This window comes from Daphnia magna, linkage group LG3 (assembly GCF_020631705.1).
Source record: "Daphnia magna isolate NIES linkage group LG3, ASM2063170v1.1, whole genome shotgun sequence".
NCBI classification, from domain to species: domain Eukaryota; kingdom Metazoa; phylum Arthropoda; class Branchiopoda; order Diplostraca; family Daphniidae; genus Daphnia; species Daphnia magna.
The window spans coordinates 10114163-10134057 of record NC_059184.1 but is presented as its reverse complement, the minus strand read 5'-3'; the positions used below and the strand labels follow the sequence as shown (position 1 = coordinate 10134057).

Here is a 19895-nt window from a genome sequence, read left to right as displayed (position 1 = left end):
TACTTCTGTGTACTCTTTTGGTGTACATTTAAGAATTCATCAAAGTTAAACTAAATGAGGTAACATCTTGTAAAACTCGCATTTTACCGCTGCTCCCAGGAGGATTTCATCCACCTGTTCATCAATCACTAGTTCGAAATGATTATCCATTTTTTGTGACACGAAATAGAGAGAAATTATACATATTAATTGAAATTTCTTTCGACGTGTGAATGAAACGACTGAACAAGGTAAGACTGTCACACCGCCATGACAGTTTACTCATTCTATTCTGGTGCCGTGGAAACTGTGTAATTAACTTTCACGGCTTTGAAGTCCATACCTGCAGAGGACTCTAGTGTCGTAAGTTGGCATTTTTTAAACTTTTATAAAAATAAATTATTGTCACACCCAAATGAGCATTACCATAGTAGGTGTAAGTAAAACATTATCACTCGGGAAAATATATTATTAGTTTAAGGACATTTCAAAAGTAAATGCATATATTTACAATGTCATTATCTGTGATTTAACAAAACACATTAGAGGACACTAGGCGCCAAGTTTGTAGATGCAAGTAGATATCATAACGTAGGCCACGGCGCACACTAGCTTTCTTTTGTTTTCGGACTACTCCCTTCTCTAACGCACGGTAGCAGACGTCATCCACGTTTTTCAATGCACATGCCACAGTTTAACGACTTAACAACTAAAACGACTACGAAAACTCTGTGAATAAATTATATTAGTGATATTTTATTTTTTCAACGTATATTTAACCTCAATCTATTGACATGCAGGGAACCAATGTTTTTAATTTTAAAAGAAGTGTAATGGAGAAAATAGTACAACCAGGGCCGTCCTGTGAAAATTTGGAGTGTGCTTTTCAGGTACTTTGAAACAGCTTACCTAGAAATATTTGTAAAGTCAACTAATTGTGTTTATCATTGTTTCGTGGTGTGCACGATCTTCAGTTAGGGAGATTACGCATACATTGGAAAGACAACTACAATATGGAAATTGACATGATGGATGGTGCTGACGGAGGCATCATGCAAGGTTCGATGAAATATTTCTTGGTGAGAACTGTGTAAACCGATGAAGATTACAAAGAGAATACTTTCTACACCTGTGTCCCAACCACATGGATATCTAAATGCAAGCAGTTGATGTTGTATCCACCAGTGGGGCTCCATTGTGTTAGTGGCGTAAACATTGAACTTCCAAAATGGAGAAGCAATGTGTTTAAAAGGTTCCGTTTCCCCACTCCCGATTGGCTTGAATACGATATTGTACACATCCACAACCTTCACAAAACAGGTGAGATAGAATCAAGATTTATGCAAATTTTATGTATTTTCTACACCCATTGATGTTTTATAGGAAGTCACGGCCGAGTTCATAAATCAGCCGCTGCTGCCATGAAAGGCTCAAAAAATTTTGAAGATATCTTGAAATCCGACAACGACGTTTCTTTAGGAAGAGGGGCTCACCAAAAAATTAAGAAAAATTTCGACATTCCAGAAGCTAATGATAAACCAAAAAAGAAGAAAAAGACTGATGGAACAGAAAATGAAACAAGTTTGTCAATAAATAGGACGATGGATCCTATGTCGAGGAAGGTTGTTCCAGAAAATCAGAATGCTGAAATTGTCTGTGCTAGTTACAATGCCGTACATGCCCATGACATTACGATTGATAAAGAAGCAATGGGCAATCACGACGCAGTTTTCCCTTTGCTAGAAGAAGACTGGAATTTGGAAAATAGTGATTACCGAGGCCGCAGTGGTATGTAAATATTTCAATTACTAACATATTTTTCTGGTTTTTTGAAATGTGCATCTTTATTAGCTACTCCTGTTGACCCAACTGATTGGGTGGGCCCGATTAGTCCACGACAAAACGACACACTCCTGGATATGGATACTCTAAAGCTAATCGCATCTGATTCCGTTCAACAAGGTGAGTTAAGAATAAATGAAAATGTTGTGCGTTTTATGCAAACAGAAACATTTGGTAAAAAAAAAACAATATAATATGTCTTCCTTCTACCACACAGGCACCACTGATCGTACACTTATGCTATGTGTGCTAGAATGCTTACAACGGATTGCAGGAATGCAAAAAACAATGGATGGCATAGAAACAAAGTTGTCTGAAAAGTTCCAGTCGATTATTGAGAAGATGTGTGAGCTTGAGAACAAAATTAAAGAGGGGCGAAATTTAGACGTCTTTAAGATGGCCAAAGAAGATTTCAGTCACCATAAATGTGTAGTAGAGTCCCACTTAAAGGAGTTGCCAGTAAAGTCATCACCTGCCATGGAGGCTTTAAATATTACTTTGCGGGATGAGAAGCTCTCCGTTAGCCTGGTAACTAGCATACGTTACAAAAATATTATACGTCAAAATCTAACGATCCATTGACGAATTTCAGGTTTTTTTATTCATACAAAAATTTCAAACAGAAAAGACAGTTAACTAATTTCTAAGGCTAATGTTTTCCTACTTAATTGCTGATTCAACTAGCAATTCAATGCAATGGAAAATGTGCCCAAGGGGAAAAGACGGTCGACCTGGATTAGCTGGATTGTATCACCTCCTGGCAGTTTTTTTAGGTTTTTCCGATCTTAAATTGTATGCCGTGTGTTTTAAACCAATTATTGGTTTTGTTTAGTTTCTGTTAGCCATTTCGCAAAGAAAAAGGGGTGTGAAGTTGTCAAAGTAGCAAGACTTCAACAACTGGTTCGGGATGCCAGAAAAGTGAACTCAAGAGTATATCGGGCAAACAACCCTAATGAAGATCTCAATAATGACGATGATGGCATTGTCCCTGATACAACCCTTAATGCAATTCAAGATTCTGATGGTGTCCTTACACAAGAACACATTGATCAACTAAATGCAGCCGTAAACAAATTTTCCCTTTGATTTTTTTTCCTTAGTCATCTATTGCAGGCCCCATTATGTGTTTAATTTATTATATTTCATTGGATAAATGCAATTGTGCTCTAGTTAAATTGTTTCATTTTCATCTGTTGACGCCTGAAATAAAATGACAGTAAAAAAATTCAATTAAATAACATATATTTGCAATTATTTTCTGTTTACCGTCAATATACACATAATTTTGAAGCGTTATTTACTGGTGTAACAGACCAGTACGTAGGTACCATTCCAAAGTGGTATATTACACCAGTAAAAAAGAAGGGTTCCAAACGGGTATAAGAGGCTGTAATGTAGTGTTTGGAAATGGGGAAAACTTTCGGGGACATAACTCGAACTATAACGGGATTCATTCGGTGAAAAACACCAGAAATAAACCGATATAACATACCCCAAAACCAAAAATAGAATGACTTATGTATACCAGTTTGATACCCGCCCTATCACGCAAACAAGTGGGTGTAACACGAATGTTTAACACCCGTGCTAAACTTAACACTGGAATTTCGAACCAGATTTAAACCAGTTTCAGCCCGACAAAACTTTACTAGGGCATAAAAAGGAACGAGGAATTCTAAATACAAATCAGAATAATCAAAAGGAGAAGACATCGTTCAGCTTTACTGTAAATGAAGAAACTAGCAAGAATGAAAAGACACATACCTGCTCAACAGCTAGTAATCTCAATCTACTAAGTGGTATGCTGACTCAGGGGCTACTCAACATCTTCCTGATAAATTTTTGTCCTTCAACAACTTCGTAGCCATCGAATCAGAAACATGGATGGTGTCAGGCATTGGAGAATACTGTCTTTCGGTACATGGCCAAGGTAATGTTGAGATTATAGCAAAAGTAAACGGGGTGTCCCTTTTTGCCATTTTTGAAAAACGTTTAATACGTACCAGGACTTTGAACTAACCTATTCTCAATTGGAATCGCGACGGAACTTGGGGTTAAAGCAATCTTTGTGGACAACACCGTTTCTTTTTCCAGAAACGGTATTGTGGTAATGGAAGGACATCGAGCTGGAAAATCTCTTTATCTCTTGGACATCCTTGTAAAGAACAGGCGTCACGAAAATGGAAATGTAGCCGAAACGGAACACACTTGGCATCAGAGACTTGGACATGAGAATTATAGAACCATAAAAAAAATGGCCAAAGATCAAATGGTCAAAGGTCTAAACTTACCGGCAGACGCTGTGATTCCCAGCAATTTATGCACAGGTTGTATTTACGGAAAGATGAAATAGTCAGGGAGCCCTTGTCGTTTTTCACACAAACTTTTTAAGAGAAGGTTTGACCCTCAGGTTTGTTTCACGTTGATAGTCCGACCGCGAGATGGCGCGTCTGGTGACTCCAACTGGTCGCGTTCACTCTCTATTGAATCCCGAAGTCGGCGTGATTTGGCCAAAATCACTAACCATTTAAGACAAATGTTTTATAAACAGTATTATGCAGAAAAATAAACTTAATTCAACTACATCTTGCCAGACGCTGTAATCGGTCGCTTTTAATGGACCATACATCGTTGAAATTTATTTTTTTTTGTATTTTTTAATATTTCATTTAAGACAATTAATTTTTTATCAGTAAAATAGCTCTAATTAAACTGTTATTATAAGTGAAAGACCAGACGTTAGTTTCCGTTGTTTTAAACACATCAGACACGATAGAACTTCAACTTTTACTCTCTACAACTAGTTTTTTTTTATCTGGCATCAGTGTAAAAAAAGCCGCTTTTTTAAAAGAAGGGAACAACTTTCAACATCTGTATTGTTCTTGACTACATAAACAATTGCGTTGCAATGATAAAACAATTAAACAAGAGAATTAATTTTTGGCAGTTCATTCCTCATCTTCATTGACTTCTTCTTCGCTTTCATTATCCATTTCTTCTGTCTCTGTCTCTGCGTCTTCTTCTTCCTCTTCATTCAATGGTGACCCAGCTACTTGTATGTCTTCTAGATTCTTGGGTAGCATTTCACCACCAAACCATTTTAGAGTGAATTGACTTTCACCGAAACGGTCGGGACTAAGATGCCACCCATTTCTTTCAGGTGAAAACATCGTTGACTTGAACGAACTCGCATAATTCCATATAGAGCAAAGATAATTGGCCCTACCAATTTGCTGATCAAGAGCTGATTTTGAGGGAGGTAAGCTACTGCCATCTATGCCTTTTACTTGAAGTGTTTTTTTTTGATGAATCATATTTATTGCAAAAAATTTGGTAACGTGCGTCGTTCACGCCTGCATTTTTGTGTCTGTCCGTATTTCATTTTATACCATAAAGTTCACAAGTGAACTTTTCGAGTATTTCAGCCGTGTTTTCTGAAACGGTTTCCCTATAAACCAAGGGTTGCAAAGGTCTTTTTATACAATGGGTTATTTTTAAGAATTGTAAAAGGTTTTAGTTTTCCCTTTCCGGCGAAAGACGGAATCTGGTCACAACCAGTAAAACTATGAAACCCGGCTAACGATCTTGAAAAATCTGAGCCAAGTTGTTCCGAAACGGAGTTTAAGTTGAGAAATTTTACCGAGTTCTTGCTGGCATGTCCAGTTTCTAAGTACAGCTGTGTACTAGAACTGAAGTTAGATAGATTTGACAAAGCAATTACAAAAACGTCGGTATCGGAAGCTCGGATGACAACCGTAGCAGGGGGCAGAATTGACGCTGCATGCGCAATCATCTAGGAATAATTAACAATTAATTGTTGGTGTTCTTTAAATAAGTAATGTCGATCATACCCTTGTGTCAGCCTCTTCATGAAAGCAACACATTGTGACTTCTTCTGTGCGCACCATTGCACCTCCGACATTTTTAAATGAAAAGCAAGAGTGCCCTTCGGTAAAAAATCAATGTTTTTCTGCAACAATAGTAGACAGTGAATTATTGCCGAATCCAATGGATAAAAGTTTCACTAGTTGAAGCTTAAAAGTATCGCTCCGTAGCGCATTTAAGAAATTCGATGTGCGCTTTTGTTTTAACCCCAGGGTAGTGTAATAAGTGTGACGTTCCGATGTGCCACGACGATCCCGCTCGAGATCTTTGATTGACGGCGAAACGATGTTGTCGAAAACTAGATGGATTTCTTTTGCCTTCAAGTTACATAGCTTTACAAGAAGAAACCGAATAATGTCTTCATAAATTAGAGGTAGGTTTGAAGCAAAAAGATGCAAAAAGAAGAATCCATCAACGATGTAAGCGTCGATTTCCTTCGGTTGATCATAAGAAGATGTTCCAATTATACTTTTGAACATTGTTGATTTTGCTGTGGTGTTAACGGTTCCATCGATTTGGCCGAAGACTAGAGGCACGGGCGTCAACGGATATTGAAAAACAACGGCCATGTCGATCTTGTTTTTCATCGACAACATTAGTAGTCGGCCAAACATGTCCCGTTCCATTTTTACTTCTTGGATTTTTCCATTTACCCTCCTGTTAATCTTGATTCCTTCTTCTGCAAAGGTATGTATCTTCTGCTTCTGAATGGGTTTCTCAAAGGCTGCCGAATCCGCCACACAGCGCTGGATGAAGTCGTCCATAGCTTTCCTTCCGATTTCCATAACATTTGTAAGAAAATATTGCGTGACAGGTGAAGCAGTTTTTCCCGTACTTATGTTATGGAGAGAAGTAGATTCATTTTCAAATGGATTGCTACAAGACACTATACACGCCATTACATCCATCAGCTGTCGCATATCTCTTCTTATGCAGCTTGGATTTACTTCTCTTGAGACATCTTCTTTGCTAGTCCATCCCAAATAATTAAGGATGTCAGAAGAAATCTCCCTCCGCAAATAGTGGTTTATAGCACACCTTTGCCTTGCAGCAATCGAATCCGTTAAATTTACTACACCTGAAACAAACATGTCAAAGGTTGCGCTAACGGTGACGAAAACTATTAAGGATATAATACCATGAGCAGTATGGGCTGCATCCAAATTGATTGTTTGCTCCAAGGTAAGATCTTGATAGTTCCCCGAAAACCGCTTTTTGGTCCTTCTTACGGAAAGCATTCAACCCAAGAAATTTTGTGTAATCCCGCGATGCGTGTCTTCCATTTTCAGCAAATTGTCAATAAACCTATAAACAATTTAGTTACAAATTTAAAACTCAATTCGTAGTTCTCTGCAGTACACGATCACAATGCTGTAGTAATAGTTATACGGACCTTGTTCCCCAACGTAGTTTTGATGGTTAAAGGCAAAAAATACCTTCACAAATTCAGGTAGAACATGGATGTACAGCTTGTGGTTGCCTGTTCGAACTGCTCTACTGAGGTCGTGGTATAAAGCAATAAATTTTACATATTTCATACAGAATTGCGGTGTTGCACCGTGTACACCATCAAGTGTATCGTTGCGGTAAATCTGGTATTTTTCAAACAGCTCATTTAACTCCGTAGGAAGAGATTTGGAAAAAGTATCTTCATCTTGTGGCTCTATCTTTATTTTTAACAGCATGGAGTTTAGTGCCGCTTCATCCATCATTTCTTCTTTTTCATAAATGATTTGAAGTGCAACATCTTAGCGCAACGGCCAACATTGGGTGAATCCGCTTATTCCTATTAAAATTGTTCCCGTTTAAAAAAAACGCGTAGAGATCCTTGTGCTAGTACTCCACTTTCCGTAAGTATATGGGGGAGCCCAGATTCAGATATAAATTTGACGACAGCTTTAAAGAAGGACATTAAAGTATGGAAAGGTCCAAGTTGGATGAAGATTGAGTCATATTTGGGTGATTCCATGGATTGAATACATAAAGCAACTTTGGCTATAGCCAAATCGTAAGTTACTGAGATGTACTTCTGACCGCATTCTTCTTTTAGCCGTAAAGTCCTTTGTAATGTTTCATTGACAACATCATGTCTGGTTGGTGAGGCTTCTATCTGAGGTAAATAACTGATTCTTTGAAGAGGATGTTTATTTTCGACGATGAGAGAATGAAAACCAACCCACATAGGCGTTTTAGGAATCCCCGAGAACAAAAAAATCATCCATAGGAAGTCAATTTTGTTGGCTGAAAGAATGGTATCAGGATCCAGTTTTCTTCTATCATCTTCCAGCTCTAGAATAGTTTCGGAATACATTTTCGGGTGTTTATGGTACGGAGCGATGTCAGTATCCCTAGCAATGTGGGTTTTGCGTCTTCTTTTTCTTGTTTCCGTAGCTACGTTGTATTCGTCACACTCGGATTCTGACAACACAACCTCTTCGGCAGGGATTTCTTGAATGACGATACCAACAGTATCGTGAAGGGTATCCTTTCCAGATGTAGTGCTTACGAAGAGATCTAAATTATCGAAACCCACCATCACATTGAGATCGTTTCTTCTAATTATGCCATCTGGCAACCAGCGAGATGTTTCCGCTGACGTAAAGGCGAGTTCCGTCAGTATTCCTTGTGTTACTGTATAACTAATGCATTTGCCCAACCGATTCAACACATTGAGCACTTCTTTTTTGCCAGTGTTGGAAAGCAAATATACTGCCAACTCGAGATGAATCCTTGGTTTAAACAAACCATTTGTGACAGCGAATATTGAGTCGTCGCAAAGCGCTTGAACTCGAATCTGCTTGATTTCAGAGAGATTCTCTTTTTTATGCGAAAGGTTTCTTCCTAAAATATAAATAGTATGCATGAAGCTAATAGCTAAATTCAGTTTTCATTGGTATAGTAAGCAGTAAATTACCCGACAATAAGCAATTGAAAAAGAGGATCAACAACTCCAGTGCATCAACCTCGCCTGTTTTATGTCCTTCGGTCGTAATTTTGTAGGTAAAGGTTTTCGAGGGGCATTCAGAATCAAATTTCTAAGTGAGTATGCGACTTCTTGAACGTAGAGTATAAATGCAAACAGAATAAAGACATCAGTTGCCTTTCTCAAAACATTTAACATTTTATTTCCTCACCTTATAGCTATTTCCCGTGTTTTCAGTAAAAACAGTTGAAAAAGCTGCAGTTGGGTCGATAGTAGATGAGAATGCAATTTTACCGACACCTTTGGTCGGATGTTTCAGGATAATAAGTTTATCCTCAAAATGTTCACTCAGTTTTGCCAAAAACAAATAGTCGCGTTCTTGGACAATGTCATTTGGTTCAAGTCCGAATTCGGCAAGCAGCATTCGGTGGTGATCTGCCAAGTTTTTTGTTTTATAAACTTCTTCTTTTTCTATGATGAACTCGTGAACGAAAACTGTTACAGCAGTAAAAGCTTTTTCTCGAATTTGTTTTTTTAATGCCCAATCAGACTGTTCTTCTTTTTCACGATTCGCCTTTTTAGCTCTAGCTAGATTACCAAAATTGTTTCGACACGACGCATGATACCTTACTTCTTTGGCAACAAACTCCAAGTTACTTTCCACATGAGCAAATTTTTCCAGTATATCTTTATGCTCTAAAATTTTTGCATCATTCAAAATGCTAACCTGTTGCAAATGAAGACAGAAATAAAACTGTTTTAGTAATAAACAATAAAGGTAGGTGCAAAAATTGTTATACCTGAATGTTTGTAGTTTTGCAAATGACAAGATTCTCTGGTTTGTTCTTGAACTGTTTTCTTCTTTGTTGGCAAAAAAAAATCTTTGAATTAAAACTCCAGTGCGTGCATTACTAATGTATTGAGTGCCATTCAAAGATGATCTAAGGGATCGAACAGTGTTTGTGGATTCAGGTGGATTCACTGTTGGATGGAAATTTTCATTGCATTCATAAAATATACTCATTAACATAATAGGTTAAAGTATAAACCAATAATTGACATATACCTGAGTCTGTTTGGTTAAAAGTTGATTCACGTAACAAAGATTGACCACCAAGGGTACTTTGCTTTTCTATTGCTAACTGAAGTTCCTTTGCTCCTACGGCTGTGAACTTTTTGCAGCATGATGAATGGTATCTTGTTGTATTATCAACACTCTCTGGAATAGAAATGCTTGCGTACTCTGAACTAACTCGAAACTTGTACACTAATGACTTCTCTTTGCAATTTTTTAGCAGGTCCATCGAAAACAATTTTACTTTTTCAAAACTCTTTTCTTTTCCAATATGAAGTATACACTTCAATTCTTGAGACTGGCCTTGTGGGGCCTCAGCCATGTTTGCAACTTCTCTTTCCATTTGTCTTTACGCAAACTAATTAAAACACTAATTGCAGTCATTAAAAAAAACTAAAAACTCCATAAACCATGACGCAAGCAGACAAACTGGTTATGTCAGGCGGGAAAAAACACTAGACGATGCATTTTTTACATAACAATAAATAAGAACCGGGATGCTGACGTTCGCCCGACAAAACTTTTCATCGACACCTTTTCGACTTACTTTCGACAGGAGGCGACACTACCTCGACAAATATGCGAAACGATTTCGACAATAAATGCGAAAGTACTTCGACAAATATGCGAGACTATTTCGACAAATTTGCGAAAGTACTTCGACAAATATGCGAGACTTTTTCGACAAATTTGCGAAAGTACTTCGACAAATATGCGAGACTGTTTCGACAATTGAACCGTCTTGAAAGGAATTTGTATGCTGTCTGTTGAGCCATTAGCCCTTTAGCCCCAATCGCCGTGTTTTGTTTTGTTTGATTGGAATGTTTAACAGTTGTCTGCTATTATTAGCTGTTTAACTACTTTTTATCACAAACATAAAGCAAAGAGAAGACATTTTCTAAAAGGAAAACAATTTAATCAATCGAAGCCTGAAGAAGAAATTTCGACCGGAAAACCAGCTCAGACTTCCCTTGACCCTGAAACTTATTTCAATTTCAATTGATGTCTTCAGATCCAATCACACTTTAGATTTTTACTAGAAAGTGATCGAGACGATGACGAAGAAAACTCAAACAAAATGACACGATCTTGTAAAAGGTATATTTTTTATGTCAGCAGAATATTTGACAACAATTATACCGAATCTTTGGTTCATATTGTTTCGTTAATTCGACATGCCCTGAAGGCAGTCGCTCGTCTACATTTCACACTGACAACGAAGAAGATTCTTTCAATGAATAATCCACTCCAACTCCACGCGTTAAAAGTACCATAACCTTCGGATATAGGTTCTTTGAATTTGAGAACTTCATTTTTACGCAATTCTCTTGAATTTTACAATATTTTATAGATGAATGACTAACGTTTGAGTATAAGAAAAAATCAAATTAGAATTTGAAAATATCGATTTAAATCAGGAAGATAAATCATGGAAGATGGATATTTCAAGTTGTTTAAGTCGGTTGTGGAGAAGATTACCAACACACGGCAAGGTTAATGCGGCAACTTTTCTTTGCCGGTGAGGCCGTGGCGGTGAGTATTTGCGGCACCCTTTATTGCTTGTAGTTGGTGTCAACCTTGTTAGCGAACACCACAAGGGACTCATCATTCTTACGTCTCTTACTTCTCCGCAACTGACTGAAACCTCGAAATGACTCTGTCTCTGGATTGGCCAGTGCATTCTGCATACGACAAATAAAGACGTATAAAGACCCGTCAAAAGTAAAACATGTCAATAAGGTATTTTCCGTCTTCTTGTGAACATCATCTTAATACATATCGCTTTGAGTGAGTTGTATCATCTGAATCATGGAAGAAAGAATTGACGTAAGTGAAGAACCCGGTGACAGACATGGCTCAGTTCATTACGTTTCAAGTGACGATTATATTTACAGTAAAGATCGTGGAAGGTAAAAATGTTAATTTTGTAATGCTTTTCTTTATGAACTGTATGTAATGATGTGTGTGTTCTTCTACCTTCAAGGAAGGAAATGGTGTATTTTAAATGTCGACATTTCGAAAGACTTTCTTGCGGTAGCAGAATCAAATCCGTTGACGGCGTTTTTTACAAAACTGGACGGGAGCACAATCATGGCCCTGGTATGTTAGGCAAATTATTATTTTTCACTTGCAACCTAGTTCTTCTAAATAGTCTTTCTTCCTTTTGTTACCAGAAACACAAAAATTGCGCCGGATTGCTGCAGTCAACGAATGTGTTCGCTTGGCTGGAAAACGTCACGGAAGTCTGAAAAAAATTTTCGAGGAAGTCCGTCAACGGTAATTCACATATTTCTTGATACTCATTACTTTTTATTAAATTGATCTCTCCTGTTTTTAGCACCAATGTCACGTTGACTTTTGACGCTGCGCTTGAAAAGCGCATGCAAGTTGCTCGTATGAAAAACCATCCACGTATACCAGAGACATATGCAGAGATGACGGATATTCTCACCAAATATTCGAAATACGGGTAGTTATCTTTTTTCAATAAATTACCTTTCATTTTTAATTACAAGTGAATCGGAATTTTACAGGAAAACCAAAAAGGGTCACAATTTTTTCAGTGGATGCGTCGAAGAGGAGACCGATGGCGTTAGATCGTTTGCTTTTATCTTCTTGTCCTTGAACATTATGTCACTGCTTTCCGAGGTGACACAACTTGCTTCCGACGGCACCTTTCGTAGCTCACCAAGTATGTTTCAGCAGCTATTCACCATCCATGTTACGTATCGTGGCAAGGTTGGTTCAATCACAGATGGTCCGAATTTTCAAAGATTATTGTATTTATGTTCGTTACAGACTTTACCTTTTGCTTACGTCCTAATGACTCATCGAAACCGAAAGATCTACGACGCCTCCCTACGTCACATTCTTGATGAGTTCAAAAACACAATCCAGGAGCGTCAATTGATCAAATAGAATTAGTCATCTCGGACTTCGAGCGTGCAATTCTTAGTTCTATGGGCAGTGCATTTCCGAACGCCAGACCGCGCGGTTGCTGGTTCCACTACGGACAAGCAATCTTCCGGAAAACACAAGAGTTTGGCCTTCAGCAGGAATATCAGAAAAAGGGGGTTGTTTACCTTATCGTGAAGCAATTAATTGCGCTCGCCCTCTTACCGGAGAACGAAATCTTCCAGGGATTTTCGGTATATTTTGAATTTCTTATGAATTATTACTCAATATGTTTCAATATTGTCAGTATAATATTGATTTACATCGATACTTTTTTACAGGATATCAAAAGAAAATATGCGGATGAACTTTCCAACCAACCCCAAGTCGTCCAAGATGCCGTCAAGTTACTCTATGCTTACTACATGAATTATTGGCTTCTTGAAGTTGAACCGGTAACATACAGCGTCTATCGTGACCACAATCGAACAAACAACGCCATCGAATGCTGGAACCGTTGGTTCAACGAGCGCGTCCTAGTTGCTCTTCCTGGTTTCTTCGAGTTCATGAGTAAGAAAATATTTTTCATAAATAGGCTAAGAAAAAGAAACTAATTTTTTTGTAAAGCTTTTTTGATTGACGCCAATGACTGCTCTGAACGAGATTTGGAAGGACTAAGAAGGGGCTTGAGTTTATCCCGCGATAAATCTGCTTCTTACCGTACAGTCGATAGAAAGTTGATGAAACTTTGGGAAGAGTTAGATGACAAAACCATATCCCGTGTTCTTTTTCTGGAATTGGCCTCTAATTTCTTTGAACCTGATCGGGTAACATAGATCATAGAATATGTTTTTGAAACGTTTAGTTAGACTTAATTTTTTTGCTTATCTTCTCATAGACATTGCCACGTCCCACCTTTGACACCGCTAGAGCTCTGGCAAGACCAAGGAATCGCCAAGGGCAGCAACGACTTCGAGCTGGAGCAGCACAGCCGAGGACTAATAGAGCCAGACCAGCAGCTCCTGGTAATTTAAAATGCTGATGTGTTTGAGAATATTTAACAATTTGTTCTTTTAATAGCTCCAGATGCTCCTGCTTTGCCACAGCAAGCCGTGCCGCAAGAGCAATCTTTGACACCACTGGCTGCGCCAGTAGCACCTCCACGAACTCGACGAAACGCCACTCGACTCGCAATCACTGCAACGGCTGCGGAACCCATTGCTAATTCCACGACTTTCGAGCCCATCGCTTCTACTTCATCGAATAACCGTTCGAAAAGAAGAGTCGACATCGATGTTAGTGACAGTAGCCGCCCCAAGCGCATCTGTAGAATGCCTACTCGTTTTAATGATTTTGCTGTTTCGGAGCACCCATCGACTTCTGCAGACAAATCACGAACTTCACCACGTCAATCTCCTGTCTCAGAGCGTACTCCAAATTCCCGATGTCGCAACTGTTCCATCAATCCACAACAATTCACTCTTCTTCCATGCAACCATTCTCTTTGTTCCAGCTGTCTGACCATTTCTATCCCTCTCCGTCAGTGTACTCGTTGTCAACTGCCATTTCAAAATATGACGGTGCATGTTTGATATTTGTGATTTAATGAACCCAGATTTAATATGTAAATGAGAAAACCAAGCATCAATTTAATACAAATTGATGCTTACAGATTAGAAATTAGAATATACTGTCGAAGTAGTCTTGCATTTCTTGTCGAAATAGTCTCGCAAATTTGTCGAAATAGTCTCGCATTTCTTGTCGAAGTACTTTCGCAAATTTGTCGAAATAGTCTCGCATTTCTTGTCGAAGTACTTTCGCAAATTTGTCGAAATAGTCTCGCATATTTGTCGAGGTAGTGTCGCCACCTGTCGAAAGAAAGTCGAATAGGTGTCGATGTAAAGTTTTGTCGGGCGAAACTACCCATACCTAGCAAAGGCGTGGGGTGACTAACACGGTTGGTGGTATGCAGCGCCACCGTGGCAAAATGTTTGGATCGAGACCGTATGCTACGGTTTTTGATGACTTCGATTTTGGTCTTTCCCGACACTATTAAGAATAAAAAAAACGTTGTTCGTGAAGACGACGTCTCGCTAAAGTATTAGCATGAAGCACTGTTTAACTGCGGTGAATAGTACCGTTGTGTGACGATGCAACTTTGGTGTTGCGCGCCTGGCGGCAAAATTGCGCGACACCACGCGAGACCGACGTTCGTTTTTCCGTTGATGAAATTTAAATATGATGCTGCCACACGAAAATTTGCAGAGAAAAACGTTAAGATAAATGTAACTGTATACTTCTGGAGGTCTGGTGATTTAACTGATACCGATTGTGGATGTAAGCGACTTTGGTGTTGCGCACCTGGCGGCAAAAATGTGCGCGACCACGTGAGATTGACGACCGAATGATGGGATCTTGATACACGAAAAGCTGAGTATACAACCAATAATCAGGATCAATCAGTAATTAGAATTGTAGGAATTAACCAACTGCGCCATGTGTGGACTTTGAGCCGTAGTGAGAAGAATACAGTGTATTACCTAGGGTCGATGGGACAGCACGATAGCACAACGTGGGGGGGTAGCAAGCTAGCCAAGACTGAATTCCCTCTCCCTCTCTTGTCGTCTGCTTGCCTCCTAGCGGCAAGTCAATACAATATGTAAACAGCATCAAATATACTTGTATTCAATGTGAATACACTGTTATACCATGAGTTTTTACTTCTATATGTAAACTGCATGGAATATACTTGTATTCAATGTGAATACACTGTTATACCATGAGTTTTTACTTCTATATGTAAACAGCATGAAATATACTTGTATTCAATGTGAATACACTGTTATACCATGAGTTTTTACTTCTATATGTAAACTGCATCAAATATACTTGTATTCAATGTGAATACACTGTTATACCATGAGTTTTTACTTCTATATGTAAACTGCATGGAATATACTTGTATTCAATGTGAATACACTGTTATACCATGAGTTTTTACTTCTATATGTAAACAGCATCAAATATACTTGTATTCAATGTGAATACACTGTTATACCATGAGTTTTTACTTCTATATGTAAACAGCATCGAATATACTTGTATTCAATGTGAATACACTGTTATACCATGAGTTTTTACTTCTATATGTAAACTGCATGGAATATACTTGTATTCAATGTGAATACACTGTTATACCATGAGTTTTTACTTCTATATGTAAACTGCATGGAATATACTTGTATTCAATGTGAATACACTGTTATACCATGAGTTTTTACTATCTATATGTAAACTGCATGGAATATACTTGTATTCAATGTGAATACACTGTTATACCATGAGTTTTATACTTCTATATGTAAACAGCATGGAATATACTTGTATTCAATGTGAATACACTGTTATACCATGAGTTTTTACTTCTATATGTAAACTGCATGGAATATACTTGTATTCAATGTGAATACACTGTTATACCATGAGTTTTTAGTTCTATATGTAAACAGCATCAAATATACTTGTATTCAATGTGAATACACTGTTATACCATGAGTTTTTACTTCTATATGTAAACTGCATCAGAATATACTTGTATTCAATGTGAATACACTGTTATACCATAGAGTTTTTACTTCTATATGTAAACTGCATGGAATATACTTGTATTCAATGTGAATACACTGTTATACCATGAGTTTTTACTTCTATATGTAAACAGCATCAAATATACTTGTATTCAATGTGAATACACTGTTATACCATGAGTTTTTACTTCTATATGTAAACTGCATGGAATATACTTGTATTCAATGTGAATACACTGTTATACCATGAGTTTTTACTTCTATATGTAAAACTGCATGGAATATACTTGTATCTCAATGTGAATACACTGTTATACCATGAGTTTTTACTTCTATATGTAAACTGCATGGAATATACTTGTATTCAATGTGAATACACTGTTATACCATGAGTTTTTACTTCTATATGTAAACAGCATCGAAATATACTTGTATTCAATGTGAATACACTGTTATACCATGAGTTTTTACTTCTATATGTAAACAGCATCAAATATACTTGTATTCAATGTGAATACACTGTTATACCATGAGTTATTTACTTCTATATGTAAACTGCATGGAATATACTTGTATTCAATGTGAATACACTGTTATACCATGAGTTTTTACTTCTATATGTAAACAGCATCAAATATACTTGTATTCAATGTGAATACACTGTTATACCATGAGTTTTTACTTCTATATGTAAACTGCATGGAATATACTTGTATTCAATGTGAATACACTGTTATACCATGAGTTTTTACTTCTATATGTAAACAGCATCAAATATACTTGTATTCAATGTGAATACACTGTTATACCATGAGTTTTTACTTCTATATGTAAACTGCATGGAATATACTTGTATTCAATGTGAATACACTGTTATACCATGAGTTTTTACTTCTATATGTAAAACAGCATCAAATATACTTGTATTCAATGTGAATACACTGTTATACCATGAGTTTTTACTTCTATATGTAAACTGCATGGAATATACTTGTATTCAATGTGAATACACTGTTATACCATGAGTTTTTACTTCTATATGTAAACTGCATGAAATATACTTGTATTCAATGTGAATACACTGTTATACCATGAGTTTTTACTTCTATATGTAAACTGCATGGAAATATACTTGTATTCAATGTGAATACACTGTTATACCATGAGTTTTTACTTCTATATGTAAACTGCATGGAATATACTTGTATCCAATGTGAATACACTGTTATACCATGAGTTTTTACTTCTATATGTAAACTGCATGGAAATATACTTGTATTCAATGTGAATACACTGTTATACCATGAGTTTTTACTTCTATATGTAAACTGCATGGAATATACTTGTATTCAATGTGAATACACTGTTATACCATGAGTTTTTACTTCTATATGTAAACTGCATGGAATATACTTGTATTCAATGTGAATACACTGTTATACCATGAGTTTTTACTATCTAATGTAAACTGCATGGAAATATACTTGTATTCAATGTGAATACACTGTTATACCATGAGTTTTTACTTCTATATGTAAACTGCATGAAATATACTTGTATTCAATGTGAATACACTGTTATACCATGAGTTTTTACTTCTATATGTAAACAGCATCAATGGAATATACTTGTATTCAATGTGAATACACTGTTATACCATGAGTTTTTACTTCTATATGTAAACTGCATGGAATATACTTGTATTCAATGTGAATACACTGTTATACCATGAGTTTTTACTTCTATATGTAAACATCATCAAAAAAATATACTTGTATTCAATGTGAATACACTGTTATACCATGAGTTTTTACTTCTATATGTAAACTGCATGGAATATACTTGTATTCAATGTGAATACACTGTTATACCATGAGTTTTTACTTCTATATGTAAACTGCACATGAAATATACTTGTATTCAATGTGAATACACTGTTATACCCATGAGTTTTTACTTCTATATGTAAACATGCATCAAATATACTTGTGATTCAATGTGAATACACTGTTATACCATGGAGTTTTTACTTCTATATGTAAACAGCATGAAATATACTTGTATTCAATGTGAATACACTGTTATACCATGAGTTTTTACTTCTATATGTAAACTGCATCAAATATACTTGTATTCAATGTGAATACACTGTTATACCATGAGTTTTTACTTATATATAAACTGCATGGAATATACTTGTATTCAATGTGAATACACTGTTATACCATGAGTTTTTACTTCTATATGTAAACACAGCATGGAATATACTTGTATTCAATGTGAATACACTGTTATACCATGAGTTTTTACTTCTATATGTAAACAATGCATGGAATATACTTGTATTCAATGTGAATACACTGTTATACCAATGAGTTTTTACTTCTATATGTAAACTGCATGGAAATATACTTGTATTCAATGTGAATACACTGTTATACCATGAGTTTTTATTCTATATGTAAACTGCATGGAATATACTTGTATTCAATGTGAATACACTGTTATACCATGAGTTTTTACTTCTATATGTAAACTGCATGAAATATACTTGTATTCAATGTGAATACACTGTTATACCATGAGTTTTTACTTCTATATGTAAACTGCATGGAATATACTTGTATTCAATGTGAATACACTGTTATACCATGAGTTTTTACTTCTATATGTAAACAGCATCAAATATACTTGTATTCAATGTGAATACACTGTTATACCATGAGTTTTTACTTCTATATGTAAACAGCATGGAATATACTTGTATTCAATGTGAATACACTGTTATACCATGAGTTTTTACTTCTATATGTAAACTGCATCAAATATACTTGTATTCAATGTGAATACACTGTTATACCATGAGTTTTTACTTCTATATGTAAACAGCATCAAATATACTTGTATTCAATGTGAATACACTGTTATACCATGAGTTTTTACTTCTATATGTAAACAGCATCAAATATACTTGTATTCAATGTGAATACACTGTTATACCATGAGTTTTTACTTCTATATGTAAACAGCATCAAATATACTTGTATTCAATGTGAATACACTGTTATACCATGAGTTTTTACTTCTATATGTAAACAGCATGAAATATACTTGTATTCAATGTGAATACACTGTTATACCATGAGTTTTTACTTCTATATGTAAAACAGCATGAAATATACTTGTATTCAATGTGAATACACTGTTATACCATGAGTTTTTACTTCTATATGTAAACAGCATCAAATATACTTGTATTCAATGTGAATACACTGTTATACCATGAGTTTTTACTTCTATATGTAAACTGCATGGAAATATACTTGTATTCAATGTGAATACACTGTTATACCATGAGTTTTTACTTCTATATGTAAACTGCATGAAATATACTTGTATTCAATGTGAATACACTGTTATACCATGAGTTTTTACTTCTATATGTAAACAGCATCAAATATACTTGTATTCAATGTGAATACACTGTTATACCATGAGTTTTTACTTCTATATGTAAACTGCATGGAATATACTTGTATTCAATGTGAATACACTGTTATACCATGAGTTTTTACTTCTATATGTAAACAGCATCAAATATACTTGTATTCAATGTGAATACACTGTTATACCATGAGTTTTTACTTCTATATGTAAACAGCATCAAATATACTTGTATTCAATGTGAATACACTGTTATACCATGAGT

The 19895-nt window shown here is 36.2% G+C and overlaps 3 protein-coding genes, 1 long non-coding RNA gene and 1 pseudogene across 4 annotated transcripts; 2 read left to right on the top strand and 3 right to left on the bottom strand.

Annotated features, from left to right (window-relative positions):
* The first annotated feature begins 680 nt into the window (after window positions 1-680).
* Window positions 681-2666, top strand: LOC116918385. Its single transcript, XM_045170666.1, has 5 exons — window positions 681-869; window positions 954-1299; window positions 1363-1767; window positions 1831-1941; window positions 2039-2666. The coding sequence occupies exons 2-5, from the start codon at window positions 1149-1151 to the stop codon at window positions 2401-2403; spliced, it is 1032 nt and encodes a 343-aa protein (XP_045026601.1). The 5' UTR covers window positions 681-869; window positions 954-1148; the 3' UTR covers window positions 2404-2666.
* Window positions 2667-4769: 2103 nt separating this feature from the next.
* On the bottom strand, window positions 4770-5616 carry LOC123466368 (annotated as a pseudogene).
* Window positions 5617-5780: 164 nt separating this feature from the next.
* On the bottom strand, window positions 5781-6797 carry LOC123470660. The gene has a single exon (XM_045171210.1). The coding sequence runs from the start codon at window positions 6795-6797 to the stop codon at window positions 5781-5783; it is 1017 nt and encodes a 338-aa protein (XP_045027145.1).
* Window positions 6798-11660: 4863 nt separating this feature from the next.
* LOC123470587 (increased rDNA silencing protein 4-like) lies at window positions 11661-14235 on the top strand. The gene is made up of 4 exons (XM_045171009.1): window positions 11661-11804; window positions 12941-13054; window positions 13498-13624; window positions 13680-14235. The coding sequence occupies exons 1-4, from the start codon at window positions 11661-11663 to the stop codon at window positions 14189-14191; spliced, it is 897 nt and encodes a 298-aa protein (XP_045026944.1). The 3' UTR covers window positions 14192-14235.
* A 294-nt stretch (window positions 14236-14529) lies between these two features.
* On the bottom strand, window positions 14530-15031 carry LOC116933441. Its single transcript, XR_006644399.1, has 3 exons — window positions 14926-15031; window positions 14738-14843; window positions 14530-14648 (listed from the first exon to the last, which is right to left on the bottom strand). It is a non-coding gene; the product is annotated as an uncharacterized LOC116933441 (long non-coding RNA).
* Window positions 15032-19895: the final 4864 nt, after the last annotated feature.